General features: G+C 38.2%; 1 protein-coding gene across 2 annotated transcripts in view; it reads left to right on the top strand.

Moving 5' to 3' along the window:
* USP48 (ubiquitin specific peptidase 48) overlaps positions 1–14,715 on the top strand; it is a 148,223-nt gene that overhangs the window by 56,367 nt on the left and 77,141 nt on the right. For both annotated transcript variants that reach the window (XM_037828250.1, XM_037828251.1), the window contains exons 7-9: positions 10,330–10,463; positions 11,160–11,242; positions 13,906–14,085. In XM_037828250.1, the coding sequence (XP_037684178.1) occupies positions 10,330–10,463; positions 11,160–11,242; positions 13,906–14,085 (397 nt within the window). The remainder of the gene's footprint in view (positions 1–10,329; positions 10,464–11,159; positions 11,243–13,905; positions 14,086–14,715) is intronic.

The raw sequence follows: 14,715 nt of genomic DNA on the forward strand, positions 1-14,715 counted from the left end.
GTTAATTTCCCCCACTTTGCACAGCTTTGCCTTCCCAACTCAGAGACAATTAGCTGTGGGTGCCGTAAAGGCCACTGTCCACGGCCAATATTGTGGCATGTGCGCGGTGCTGCGGGAAACACTCCCTGTCACACTGGGTTTCTTGGCACGGCTCTGGGCTGTGGGTCCGGCCCCAGGCCGGAGCGTCCCCAGCCCGCAGGGGAGATGGTTGCAAGAGGCGTGGTTTCTTTCTTCTTTTGGCTCCCTTCTGCCCCCCTGGCCCCAAGACAATCAGCAGCGGGTGTGGGAAGAGCTATCCTCCATGCCAGACACTGAGGTGTTTGGAGAGCCCACTCCTGCCATGCTTCACTGTGCGATTCTCACCATTGTATCCTGTATCCACAGTTGGTCCCAGGTTTGTATTTTGTTTTGTTTTTTTTCCGTCTCCAAACGCCAACCCTCGGTTTCCCCACACCACAGTGCTGCCGCCGGACTTTCAGCCGGCTCACTCACTCATTTCAGAATGCAGACTCCTGGTTTCACCAAATGCACAGTCCCTGTGGATTTAGCTGACCCTGTCCGGTTGGTGGATCGCTGGAACTGGTGTTCTGGGTCACTTTTTGGCTTTTATCTAGTTTTTTTCATGGAGGTGTTTTTTTGCCGTGTCTTACCTAGCCGCCATCTTGAGTTCTCCTCTGGTGGAGTATTTAAGGAAATCCTAAGCTCTGTTGCCATAAGGCCAATTTACCTTTTCATTTAATAAGAACTAGGTATTTTGTACGTTAGTATGATCATTCTTCAGTTCCTTCACTCCATATTTCTGCTTTCTGTACCTTGAGATTCGTGTAGTAATATGGAATAGTTCACTTTGTTCTGAGAAGAAAAGCTGCTAAGAGGAAACCAAGCATCAGCTGGCACATAACATTAAAGATGAAACTTATTTTACATCTTCCTTTCTTAAATTCTTAAAAACTTTTTGTACTTTTCCTACTTATCTAGCACATCTATGAACATGCCCAAAGTAGTTGTTTATTGAATTCATTCAGCTGAATATTTATTGCATACTTACTGTGTGTTAGACGTTGCTTCTGCTATTAGAGAAAACAGTAGTAAATGAAACAGATGAAAAAAAATTTTTTAAGTTTTAAGCTACATAAAGCTTATAGTGAAATGTTGTGGGGGTCAGGGAGGGACAGTAAAATAAAGATAAATAAAATATGTAGCATGTCAAATACAATGAGTACTATGGAGAAAAATAAAGGGATGAGGTCTATGGTAGGGATGAGGATGAGATTGGTTGCAATTTGAAATACAATGTTGGAGATGATGGAGTCAGCCGTGTAAGAATCAGGGAGACAGGTGTTCTGGGCAGATGAAATAGCAAGTGCAAAGCTTGTGAATGTGCCTGGTGGCTTGAGGAATAGCAAAGTCATTGTGGCTGAAGTGAATAAGCCAGGGGACAACTGTAGAAGACCAAGTCATATAGGTAACCAAGGGCTGTATTACGTAGGGCCTCCCAAAGTAGAGTAGATAAAATTTGCTGACAGAATGTGCTATGCGAGAGAAGGAGGAACCAAGGATTGCTGGGGTTTTGACCTGAGCACCTGGAAGACTGGAATTGCCAAAACTGAAAGGGACAACTGTGGCATGAACAGGTTTGGGAAAGGAGTTAGGGGTTTGAGAGAGACAAAGAGAGACAGAGACACTAGTGAGTTAACAGGAACAACAGGAGGGTGTGGTATCTTAGAAGCCAAGTGAAGAAAGTGATGGTACTGGTATTATTTAATTTACAATCATCTGTATCAAAAGGCTGTTATACAATTACAAAGGAAAAGTTTCAAAAAATAAAAGAAACTACCATTAGCTTTAACATTTGATTTTCCTGCACGCTGCTTTTAGTTTTGTCCCGTGAATGTAGTTAAATAATTTTAATCAATTATATATCTAATTTTGTGTTCTGCTGTCCTTATGTAATTTCTGCCCATTTTTCACTGTTTTTAAATTGATTTCGCATCAGCATACATATGATAAGTCTTTTTTAAAACTACCTTAAAATTTCCAGAAGTGGGAGTATTAGGACAGATGACCTGAAACAAGTTTTTTAAAAATCATATATTTTGGGAAGAGGCACATCAGTTTCAAATATCATTGTATACAAATCAATAATGTCACTGTTAAGTAGTGCCTATCCATCCTGTGTATTCATTATTTTTTTTTTTTTGCCTTTTTCTTTTGCCTTTATTTTTTTTTTTTCATACAAAACAAATTGTACTTTCGATTCTTTACAGTACCATTACATAGTTGTACATTCATCACCTAAATCAATCCCTGACACCTTCATTAGCACACACACAAAAAGAACAAGAATAATAATTAGAGTGAAAAAGAGCAATTGAAGTAAAAAAGAACACTGGGTACCTTTGTCTGTTTGTTTCCTTCCCCTACTTTTCTACACATCCATCCATAAACTAGACAAAGTGGAGTGTGGTCCTTATGGCTTTCCCAATCCCCTTGTCACCCCTCATAAGCTACATTTTTATACAACTGTCTTCGAGATTCATGGGTTCTGGGTTGTAGTTTGATAGTTTCAGGTATCCACCACCAGCTACCCCAATTCTTTAGAACCTAAAAAAGGTTGTCTAAAGTGTGCGTAAGAGTGCCCACCAGAGTGACCTCTCGGCTCGTTTTGGAATCTCTCTGCCACTGAAGCTTATTTCATTTCCTTTCACATCCCCCTTCTGGTCAAGAAGATGTTCTCCGTCCCACGATGCCGGGTCTACAATCCTCCCCGGGAGTCATATTCCACGTTGCCAGGGAGATTCACTTCCCTGTGTGTCTGATCCCACGTAGGGGGGAGGGCAGTGATTTCACCTTTCAAGTTGGCTTAGCCAGAGAGAGAGGGCCACATCTGAGCAACAAAGAGGCATTCAGGAGGAGACTCTTAGGCACAAATACAGGGAGGCCTAGCCTCTCCTTTGCAGCAACCGTCTTCCCAAGGGTAAAACTTATGGTAGAGGGCTCAACCCATCAAACCACCAGTCCCCTATGTCTGTGGTCATGTTAGCAACCATGGAGGTGGGGTAGGCGAATACCCCTGCATTCTCCACAGGCTCCTCAAGGGGGCACTACATCATTTTTTTTTTTTCCTTGTTTGTCTTTTTTCTTTTTCTTTTTTTTTTTTAACTTTCCCTTCTTTTTTAAATCAACTGTATGAAAAAAAAGTTAAAAAGAAAACAAACATACAATAAAAGAACATTTCAAAGAGACCATAACAAGGGAGTAGGAAAAAGACAACTAACCTAAGATAACTGCTTAACTTCCAACATGTTCCTACTTTACCCCAACAAAGTTACATAATACAGCAACATTTCAGTGAACTTGTTCCTACTACATCCATCAGAAATTAACAGACCATAGTCATTTCTGGGCATCCCCAGAACGTTAAATAGCTTATCTGTTCTTCTTGGATTATTGTTCCCCCTTCCTTAATTGCTCTCTACTGCTAGTTCCCCTACATTCTACATTATAAACCATTTGTTTTACATTTTTCAAAGTTCACATTAGTGGTAGCATATAATATTTCTCTTTTTGTGCCTGGCTTATTTCGCTCAGCATTATGTCTTCAAGGTTCATCCATGTTGTCATATGTTTCACGAGATCGTTCCTTCTTACTGCCGCGTAGTATTCCATCGTGTGTATATACCACATTTTATTTATCCACTCATCTGTTGAAGGACATTTGGGTTGTTTCCATCTCTTGGCAATTGTGAATAATGCTGCTATGAACATTGGCGTGCAGATATCTGTTCGTGTCACTGCTTTCCGATCTTCCGGGTATATACCGAGAAGTGCAATCGCTGGATCGAATGGTAGCTCTATATCTAGTTTTCTAAGGAACTGCCAGACTGATTTCCAGAGTGGCTGAACCATTATACAGTCCCACCAACAATGAATAAGAGTTCCAATTTCTCCACATCCCCTCCAGCATTTGTAGTTTCCTGTTTGTTTAATGGCAGCCATTCTAACCGGTGTTAGATGGTATCTCATTGTGGTCTTAATTTGCATCTCTCTAATAGCTAGTGAAGCTGAACATTTTTTCATGTGTTTCTTGGCCATTTGTATTTCCTCTTCAGAGAACTGTCTTTTCATATCTTTTGCCCATTTTATAATTGGGCTGTCTGTACTATTGTCATTGAGTTGTAGGATTTCTTTGTATATGCAAGATATCAGTCTTTTGTCAGATACATGGTTTCCAAAAATTTTTTCCCATTGAGTTGGCTGCCTCTTTACCTTTTTGAGAAATTCCTTTGAGGTGCAGAAACTTCTAAGCTTGAGGAGTTCCCATTTATCTATTTTCTCTTTTGTTGCTTGTGCTTTGGGTGTAAAGTCTAGGAAGTGGCCTCCTAATACAAGGTCTTGAAGATGTTTTCCTACATTATCTTCTAGGAGTTTTATGGTACTTTCTTTTATATTGAGATCTTTGGTCCATTTTGAGTTAATTTTTGTGTAGGGGGTGAGGTAGGGGTCCTCTTTCATTCTTTTGGATATGGATATCCAACTCTCCCAGCCCCATTTGTTGAAAAGACCATTATGGCTCAGTTCGGTGACTTTGGGGGCCTTATCAAAGATCAGTCGGCCATAGATCTGAGGGTCTATCTCTGAATTCTCAATTCGATTCCATTGATCTATATGTCTATCTTTGTGCCAGTACCATGCTGTTTTGGCAACTGTGGCTTTATAATAAGCTTCAAAGTCAGGGAGTGTAAGTCCTCCCACTTCGTTTTTCTTTTTTAGAGTGTCTTTAGCAATTCGAGGCATCTTCCCTTTGCAAATAAATTTGATAACTAGCTTTTCCAAGTCTGCAAAGTAGGTTGTTGGAATTTTGATTGGGATTGCATTGAATCTGTAGATGAGTTTGGGTAGAATGGACATCTTAATGACATTTAGCCTTCCTATCCATGAACATGGAATATTTTTCCATCTTTTAAGGTCCCCTTCTATTTCTTTTAGTAGAGTTATGTAGTTTTCTTTGTATAGGTCTTTTACATCTTTGGTTAAGTTTATTCCTAGGTACTTGATTTTTTTAGTTGCTATTGAAAATGGTATCTTTTTCTTGAGTGTCTCTTCAGTTTGTTCATTTCTAGCATATAGAAACATTACTGACTTATGTGCATTGATCTTGTATCCCGCTACTTTGCTAAATTTGTTTATTAGCTCTAGTAGGTGTATCGTTGATTTCTCAGGGTTTTCTAGATATAAGATCATATCATCTGCAAACAATGACAGTTTTACTTCTTCTTTTCCAATTTGGATGCCTTTTATTTCTTTGTCTTGCCGGATTGCCCTGGCTAGCACTTCCAGCACAATGTTGAATAACAGTGGTGACAGCAGGCATCCTTGTCTTGTTCCTGATCTTAGAGGGAAGGCTTTCAGTCTCTCACCATTGAGTACTATGCTGGCTGTGGGTTTTTCATATATGCTCTTTATCATGTTGAGGAAGTTTCCTTCAATTCCTACCTTTTGAAGTGTTTTTATCAAAAAGGGATGTTGGATTTTGTCAAATGCTTTTTCAGCATCTATTGAGATGATCAATTGATTTTTCCCTTTCGAGTTTTTAATGTGTTGTAATACATTGATTGTTTTTCTTATGTTGAACCATCCTTGCATGCCTGGAATGAACCCCACTTGGTCATGGTGTATGATTTTTTTAATGTGTCTTTGGATTCGATTTGCAAGTATTTTGTTGAGGATTTTTGCATCTATATTCATTAGGGAGATTGGCCGGTAGTTTTCCTTTTTTGTAGCATCTTTGCCTGGTTTTGGTATTAGATTGATGTTAGCTTCATAAAATGAGTTAGGTAGTGTTCCATTTTCTTCAATGTTTTGAAAGAGTTTGAGTAAGATTGGTGTCAGTTCTTTCTGGAAAGTTTGGTAGAATTCCCCTGTGAAGCCATCTGGCCCTGGGCATTTATTTGTGGGAAGATTTTTGATGACTGATTGGATCTCTTTGCTTGTGATGGGTTGGTTGAGGTCTTGTATTTCTTCTCTGGTCAGTCTAGGTTGTTCATATGTTTCCAGGAAATTGTCCATTTCTTCTACATTATCCAGTTTGTTGCCATACAGTTGTTCATAGTATCCTCTTATAATTTTTTTAATTTCTTCAGGATCTGCAGTTATGTCACCTTTTTCATTCATTATTTTGTTTATATGGGTCTTCTCTCTTTTTGATTTTGTCAGTTTAGCTAGGGGCTTGTCAATCTTGTTGATCTTCTCAAAGAACCAACTTTTGGTGATATTTATCCTCTCTATTGTTTTTTTGTTCTCTATGTCATTTATTTCTGCTTTAATCCTTGTTATTTCTTTTCTTGTACTTGGTTTAGGATTGGTTTGCTGTTCATTTTCTAGCTTCTTCAGTTGATCCATTAGTTCTTTGATTTTGGCTCTTTCTTCCTTTTTAATATATGCGTTTAGTGCTATAAATTTCCCCCTTAGCACTGCTTTTGCTGCATCCCATAGGTTTTGGTATGTTGTGTTCTCATTTTCATTCGTCTCTATATATTTAGCAATTTCTCTTGCTATTTCTTCTTTAACCCACTGATTGTTTAGGAGTGTGTTGTTTAACCTCCAGGTATTTGTGAATTTTCTAAGTCTCTGATGGTTATTGACTTCTAATTGTATTCCATTGTGGTCAGAGAATGTGCTTTGAATAATTTCAATCTTTTTAAATTTATTGAGGCTTGTTTTATGTCCCAGCATATGATCTATTCTGGAGAAAGTTCCGTGAGCACTAGGAAAGTATGTGTATCCTGGTGATTTGGGATGTAATGTCCTGTATATGTCTGTTAAATCTAATTCGTTAAATCTAATTCATTTATCAGATTGTTTAGGTTTTCAATTTCCTTATTGGTCTTCTGTCTGGTTGATCTATCTATAGGAGAGAGTGATGTGTTGAAGTCTCCCACAATTATTTTGGAAACATCAATTGCTTCCTTTAGTTTTGCCAGTGTTTCTCTCATGTATTTTGTGGCACCTTGATTGGGTGCATAGACATTTACGATTGTTATTTCTTCTTGTTGAATTGCCCCTTTTATTAGTATGTAGTGGCCTTCTTTGTCTCTCAAAACATCCCTGCATTTAAAGACTATTTTATCTGAGATTAATATTGCTACACCTGCTTTCTTTTGGCTGTAGCTTGCATGAAATATTTTTTTCCATCCTTTCACTTTCAGTTTCTTTGTGTCCCTGAGTCTAAGATGAGTCTCTTGTATGCAACATATTGATGGTTCATTTTTTTTGATCCATTCTGCGAATCTATATCTTTTAATTGGGGAGTTTAATCCATTTACATTCAACGTTAAAACCGTGAAGGCATTTCTTGAATCGGCCATCTTATCCTTTGGATTATGTTTGCCATATTTTTCCCTCTCTCTATTAATATCCTTTATTGTACCCATACCGAATCTCTTTAGTACTGAACCTTTCTCCAAGTCTCTCTGTCCTGTCTTTGTTTCTCTGTCTGTAGGGCTCCCTTTAGTATCTCCAGTAGGGCAGGTCTCTTGTTAGCAAATTCTCTCAGCATTTCTTTGTCTGTGAAAAATTTAAGCTCTCCCTCAAATTTGAAGGAGAGCTTTGCTGGATAAAGTATTCTTGGCTGGAAATTCCTCTCACTCAGAATTTTAAATATATCATGCCACTGCTTTCTTGCCTCCATGGTGGCTGCTGAGTAGTCACTAATTAGTCTTATGCTGTTTCCTTTGTATGTGGTGAATTGCTTTTCTCTTGCTGCTTTCAGAACTTGCTCCTTTTCTTCTATGTTTGACAGTGTGATCAGTATGTCTCGGAGTGGGTGTTTTTGGATTTATTCTATTTGGAGTTCGCTGAGCATTTATGATTTGTGTATTTATGTTGTTTAGAAGATTCGGGAAGTTTTCCCCAACAATTTCTTTGAATACTCTTCCTAGACCTTTACCCTTTTCTTCCCCTTCTGGGACACCAATGAGTCTTATATTTGGACGTTTCATATCATCTATCATATCCCTGAGGTCCATTTCGAGTTTTTCAATTTTTTTCCCCATTCTGTCTTTTATGCTTTCATTTTCCATTCTGTCATCTTCCAGGTCACTGATTCGTTGTTCAACTTCCTCTAGTCTTGTACTATGAGTGTCCAGAATCTTTTTAATTTGGTCAACAGTTTCTTTAATTTCCATAAGATCATCCATTTTTTTATTTAGTCTTGCAATGTCTTCTTTATGCTCTTCTAGGGTCTTCTTGATTTCCTTCATATCCCGTACTATGATCTCATTGTTCATCTTTAGTTCTTTGAGTAGCTGCTCTAGGTGCTGTGTCTCTTCTGGTCTTTTGATTTGGGTGCTTGGGCTTGGGTTATCCATATCGTCTGGTTTTTTCATATGCTTTATAATTTTCTGTTGTTTTTGGCCTCGTGGCATTTGCTAAACTTGATAGGGTTCTTTTAGGGTTTGTAGACCTATTGAAGTCCTTATCTCTAATTTATCAGATCTGCAGCTTCGTGGAGTACACTTTCTCTAACTAACCAGCAGGTGGCGTCCACGAGCCACCTGTTCTCCACAAGCCAGATCTCCCCTGCTTAGCCTTTTTGGTGAGTGGGGGAGTGAGTCTTGTGGGGCCCAATTGGTGTACCAAGCTTGCGTGTGTAGTTGGTGTTGCCTGCCCTGTATGTGGGGCGTGTTTCTGGGCAGTCGGGGAGCGGGGGTGGCCCTAACAATCAAATCTCCCTGATGATCCTAGAGTTTTAAAGCTGCTGCAATAGTCTAATCCTTCAGTTCAGTCCTGCCACAGTTTGTCTCTGCCACTGACCCACAAGTCTTTGGTATTGGCGTATGGCTCCTGAGACTTGCAAGTGGGCCCCTCTTCCAGGCTGTGCACCCCGGGTCCTCTGTTGAGGGATGACTGTGCTATGTCACAGGTGAGTGCCGTCCCCCCAGGGCAGTTCTGGGCTGCTGGGCTGTGTAGGGAGGCTCCCAGTCTGCTGAAATGATGGCTGAATGGGGCTTTGTTAATTCACACTGCTCCACCTTCCCAGCTCTGGGACATTCAGCTGAGGTTGCAGGGAAGGCTAATGTCCACGCCCAGTTTTGTGGTGTGTGCCTGTTATTTGAAGCACTTCCGTCACACTGGGTTGTCTGGGGCAGCTCTGGGCTATGGGGCTGGTGATGGGCAGGAGTGTTTCCTGTCCACCAGGATGGTGGCTGTGAGCGGACACCCCCCTTTTCTTGGGAAGTTGTGTTGTTTAGTGAATTTTCTCAGCCACTGGATTATTGCCTTTTGTCTCAGAGCTCTCTTAGTTCTGCTCTTGACTTGATGTGCCCAAACTGCAATTCTTTGAAGCTTTCTGTATTGAGCTTCTTAGAGTAATTGTTTTAGAAAAAGCAAAAAGGATTTAAAAAAAAAAAAAAAGAAAAAACGGCCCTCCTCAGAGATCTAATGGGTTATTGAAATGCTAATAGACAAAGCAACCAGGGCCATTAAGGAAAGGTGCACAGGGCAGAGAGATCAGCTTTGCTTCGGGATTTGCATATGCGCCTCAAGGCCTGAGCTCCACCCTTCCCGTTTCTGTGTTCACCAGAACTCCAAAAATCCTCTGCTTTTATTTTGGAGTTTTTCGTGTTGTTTTTTTTCTATGCCTGTCTCCTCTCTGCTGGGCTGGCTGCTCTCAGATTCTCTGGTGTCTGGTCTCAGTCTATCTATGGTTAGAGTTTGAATCAGTAGAATGAGTTTCCGATAAGAGCAGCCACTGCAGTTCTCCCTTCTCCTTCCCGGAGCTGACAGCCCCTCCTCCCCCGGGACTGAGCCTGGCAGGTAGGGGCGCGGGTCCCCTGGCCGCAAAAACTTGCAGATTTCGCTGATCTCAGCAGTTCCACGTTTTCATGAGTGTTGTATGAAGTATGCCCAAAGTCAGATTGCTCTATGGTGTCCAGTCCACGCAGTTCCTGGCTTTTTACCTACTTTCCTGGAGGAGTAACTAAAACTTACAGCTCACCAGTCTGCCATCTTGCCCTGCCTCCGTTCTGGTTCTCTGCTGCATTCTTATAATTAAGTTAGATCTAGAAATTTGCTAGGCTCCCAAAGGTGGAAAGGGCCTCTACGCAGAAGGTACAAGTGTAAGCCACTTAAGCAAGCAGGTGACAGTTGTTCCAGGAACTGCAAGAAGTCCAGCAGGCCTGTGTATTCATTATTATAGCAGCTTTGTAAATTGTAGCTTGAATGGAAGCTAGTGATTAAAATTTTACTTCAGAGGTTTTTATTGCTTTGTTTTAAATTTTTCCATCTTCTAGTTTTCAAAATTTACTAACATGTCTTATTCATGATCAGGAAGAAAAATTAGAAGGAGACAATCGATATTTTTGTGAAAATTGTCAAAGCAAACAGAATGCAACAAGGAAGATTCGACTACTTAGCTTACCTTGCACTCTGAACTTGCAGCTAATGCGTTTTGTCTTCGACAGGTAATGTGGACAAGTAGTAGTGTTCATTGTTCACTGTGGACTAGTATGTACAGATTTCCACAGATAAGATAATAAAAGGCTTATAATGTGAAACTCTAGATTTGGGGATGAAAGCTTTAGGCAGAGTCTATAATTTTGAGATGCCACTATTTCATGATATTTTAGAATTATTAAACAAGGCAGCCATTATATAACTGAGAACTAGAAAAGCAGAGAGTCCTTTATTTTTCATTTTAAGGAATTACTGATAACAGCAAAGGAAAATCAAACATTTAAGGAGGGACTGAATTACCTTCAAACATTCTGTATTATTATATATTTTAAGTAAATTTTGTACTCATTACAATGTGTCCCAACCCCATTCTGCCCCTATGGGAGTAGATCTCTCATTTTATAATTAAAGTGAAGGCAGTGTTTATACATGTGCATGTCTTCTATGTTTTTCTTTTGATTTAAATTAAAATTTTTGGAAATAAATTATATGTGGAGTCAGTACTTTTAATTCATGCCCTTTAATTATTATTTGCCCAATTATAAAAAGTTGCGTAGTTAATTCTGATCGTATTGGCTTTTAAGCAAGATTGCTAAAGGAAAGCTACCTAGCTACTGTTGGGATTATTAAAATAGATGATACAGCTTTTATATTGTTTTGTGATTATTTTGAATATAAATATAATCACCTTTCGTCTTGGTTAGGCAAACTGGACATAAGAAAAAGCTGAATACCTACATTGGCTTCTCAGAAATTTTGGATATGGAGCCTTATGTGGAACATAAAGGTAATAATTTTACTGAGCAGTAGTAATTATAATGCTCAGTGACTGTGACTTGTGATCCACTTGTGATGAATATTGAATAGCAGTTGACTGCTAATTTTTACTTGCTAGTCTCTATCTGGGAACCCAGGCATTTTAGGCGAGTTAAGATGTTTCTATTCTTTATGAGTAATAAGCACATAACAAAGATGAAATGATTCATTAATATCTACATAATTAAGGATATAAAAAGGAAAAAAAATTTAAAAAAAATTTTACTGTTCCTGAATATATACTTGTCACCTTAGTCCCATTTCCATATCTGTGATTCCTCTTAAGACTGAGTCTTCAAGATGTCTCCATTCACTTTTTTCTTTCTAACATTTTATTAGAAACATGCGGTGGCATGATTCCAGTGTTTATGCTGTAATTCTTCATCTCTGTGATCCCTGATATGTCCTAGGATGGTCCATCATAATCCCAACAAGAATGAATTACCACTTTTTTCTTTTGGTAGTCTTACCAAACAGATGGTTCTTGCTAGAGAAAACAACCTTACCCTTTATTTCTCTTGCCCTGACCCAAAGGACTGTTATACTTCCTTGTTAGGTTGATCTTACTATTTATGAAAATTCTAACATAGACATTCTTTTATAAACTCTATTCCTTTCTAATAAAAGGTAGAGGTAATTAAAAATGGAAGTAAGCCATAAGCAAAATGGTATGGCTGGGATGTGTTAAACAATTAAGCTTTAAAAATGTGTGATGGTCTACCAGTACTATGGTTTAATATTTGTATTCCTCTGAAAGAAGCAAAGTGCTATAAACTTTGCAGCTGTATTTTGTCATTGTTATATTTGATTGAATGAATAAACTTAGCTGTAGTCTACTTTATATTGTAATTTGTTTCCTGCCTCCTTTGTTCACAAAATGGTTTGAGTTTCACGGAATTCTGATGGGCTAGTGGTTTCTCAGGGGCCAGAAACTTGGAGGGGATGTGAAATTAGCAATTTCCTTGACCTGGTCCACTGTATGATTTTGAATGATTGCCTTCTTCCTCTTCTCCTTTTCCTCTTTCTCCTCCTCCTCCACCTCCCACTGCTGCTGCTCCTCCTCCTCCATTTGTCCAAACATACTATAAAGAAAACAAGGAGGATATTTCTCAAATAGACTTGGTAGATTAAGAAACCTGTAGGATATTTAATTTTTGTTATATTGGTTTTACTAACTTATAAACCCTAATGTACAGAAAATAGAGAAATAAAAATTGTCTTATTTTAGAATAGTTAACAAGAACTAATATAAAATTAGTAGTTTGTAGTTCAAGGACCATCTTGCACAGGCTGTAGTAATGTTTGCTAAAAAAATGTGCTGCCTTATGTAGGTAGAATACTAAAAACAGGTGAACTTCTGTTATAATTACACAGGGTTCATTCTAGATAATGTTGGAAATCCAGAAAGCATAAAGAAGAGAAATTAAAACTACTTGTAATTTCATCACCCAAATGACCTGTATTTATATTTTCCCATATTTTTATTCATGTGTGTCTGCACACATCTAACCATCCACACAAAGCTAAGACGATAGCTCTAAAAGAGGATCTATTTTTAGGAGGGGAATTCACTTGTTTCTTTAAATAGTTTCTGTAAATGGTGAGCCTGTAGTGGGAATCTATAGATTGAGGGATCCTAGACCTTCACTCCTTGAGCATTTATCACCTGAGTCTGTAATTCAACTTCTACCATATTTCTTTGGGATTTTAATATCCCTGTAGATCACTTTAACAGTCTGGTGAAAACTGTGCACCCTTTTTCAAAATCAGGTTTTTAAATGTGTAAAATAAAATTCATAGAATTTCAGAAGAAATCAGTAATTTTGAAACACAGTTATCAAAATACTAAAACAAATGTATAATATAATGTATGTACTTCTGCCACATTTTGATATATGGGTAAAGCCTTTTTTGTTGAATTCTTTTTTTTTTTTTTTTTTTTTTGATTAGATTAGCTGTGGGGTTTTTTTTTTTTTTGGTTAGAGATAAAGCCTTTTTTGATTAAACACATGCATAATACATAGGCTGTGATTTGTCAGTTTTGTTTATTTAAAATAGAAGAGGAACTTAAAATACTTGTTAAGAAATCTGAGTGCAGAATCATTACAGATTTTTAATGTTTTCTCCCCTTTCTTTTTCAATTGCCTTGCCCACACCTATTTTGAAAGCATTTTTTCTTAATGACTTATCTCCAACTTTTTCTAAAACATTTGTTTTCTTTTTTATAGAAACAATTTTTAGTTATGTACTCATAGCTCTTTGGTTTATGTTTTTATTTTTTATTTAGTTTTAGTAACACACTGGAGAATATGCACAGTTGATTTTTGGTAAGCATATGTACTCAGCTAGTTTGCACAGAAGGGCACAGTAGACCGGGGAGTTTCAGCCCTGAGTGCCCAGAATGCAGTAGTTATCCATCAGTATGTTTTGTAGAAGAAATGCAATGAAGTGAATAAGAGAATGTCTACTACATTATTTTTATAAGACTAAGTTTTTTAAATCTTGGATGATATGATTCTACCAGTTGCAGAAAGAACAGTGCTAATCATTACAATTTTGGCTCAAGATATAAGAAGAATACTATCATCCAAAGTTTCTTTTACTTTCTCCCTTTTTCCCTCTCTCCCTCTCTAGGTGGGGACTATGTGTATGAACTCAGTGCAGTCCTCATACACCGAGGAGTGAGTGCTTATTCTGGCCACTACATCGCCCACGTGAAAGATCCACAATCTGGTGAATGGTATAAATTTAATGACGAAGATATAGAAAAGATGGAGGGGAAGAAATTACAACTAGGGATTGAGGAAGATCTAGGTAAAACCTTTAAGTTGTGAGTGCCCTTTTAAAATATAATTTTTTTAACTGGATATATTTGTGATAAATTGTTATGGCCCGGTAGTATAATGAAGTATATTTGTGTCTCTTTAAGTACCCATAAAATCTCTGAATCTTTTATTAGCAATGCCTAATTAAAAGTGTGTGTGTGTGTGTGTGTGTGTGTGTGTATTGATTTGCTCCAAAGATAAGTTTCCATTATATCTTATTTTCAGTTAAGTTTGAAGGCAGATTTTCAGTTTTCAGTTACCAGGTTAATTGGGGATCGGGAGAGCAGGAGGGGTATTGAGCTAAAAAGTGATGACTAGTGCATTTAATATAATAGGATTTATAGTCCTTTTCTTTGGGTCAGCAGATTTATTTGGCTGAAATAATATAGCAGTGGAACTTTGCTCTTAGGACATATTCTGCTCCTCCCTATTAAAATCTAACCCCATCCCGAGTGAGCTGCTTGCTGTTTTGTTGCGATGAGGTCTGCCATAGAAAGTTCTACTAGTTTGTAGTTCTTATTACCTTGGTTGTCTTGGGCCAAAATTCCCATTTATTCTCCCAAAGAGTAGATAAATCTCCCAGTAGGAGCCGTCTTAGTTGAGGTTTTCAACACTCTCT

This window comes from Choloepus didactylus, chromosome 2 (assembly GCF_015220235.1).
Source record: "Choloepus didactylus isolate mChoDid1 chromosome 2, mChoDid1.pri, whole genome shotgun sequence".
NCBI classification, from domain to species: Eukaryota; Metazoa; Chordata; class Mammalia; order Pilosa; family Megalonychidae; genus Choloepus; species Choloepus didactylus.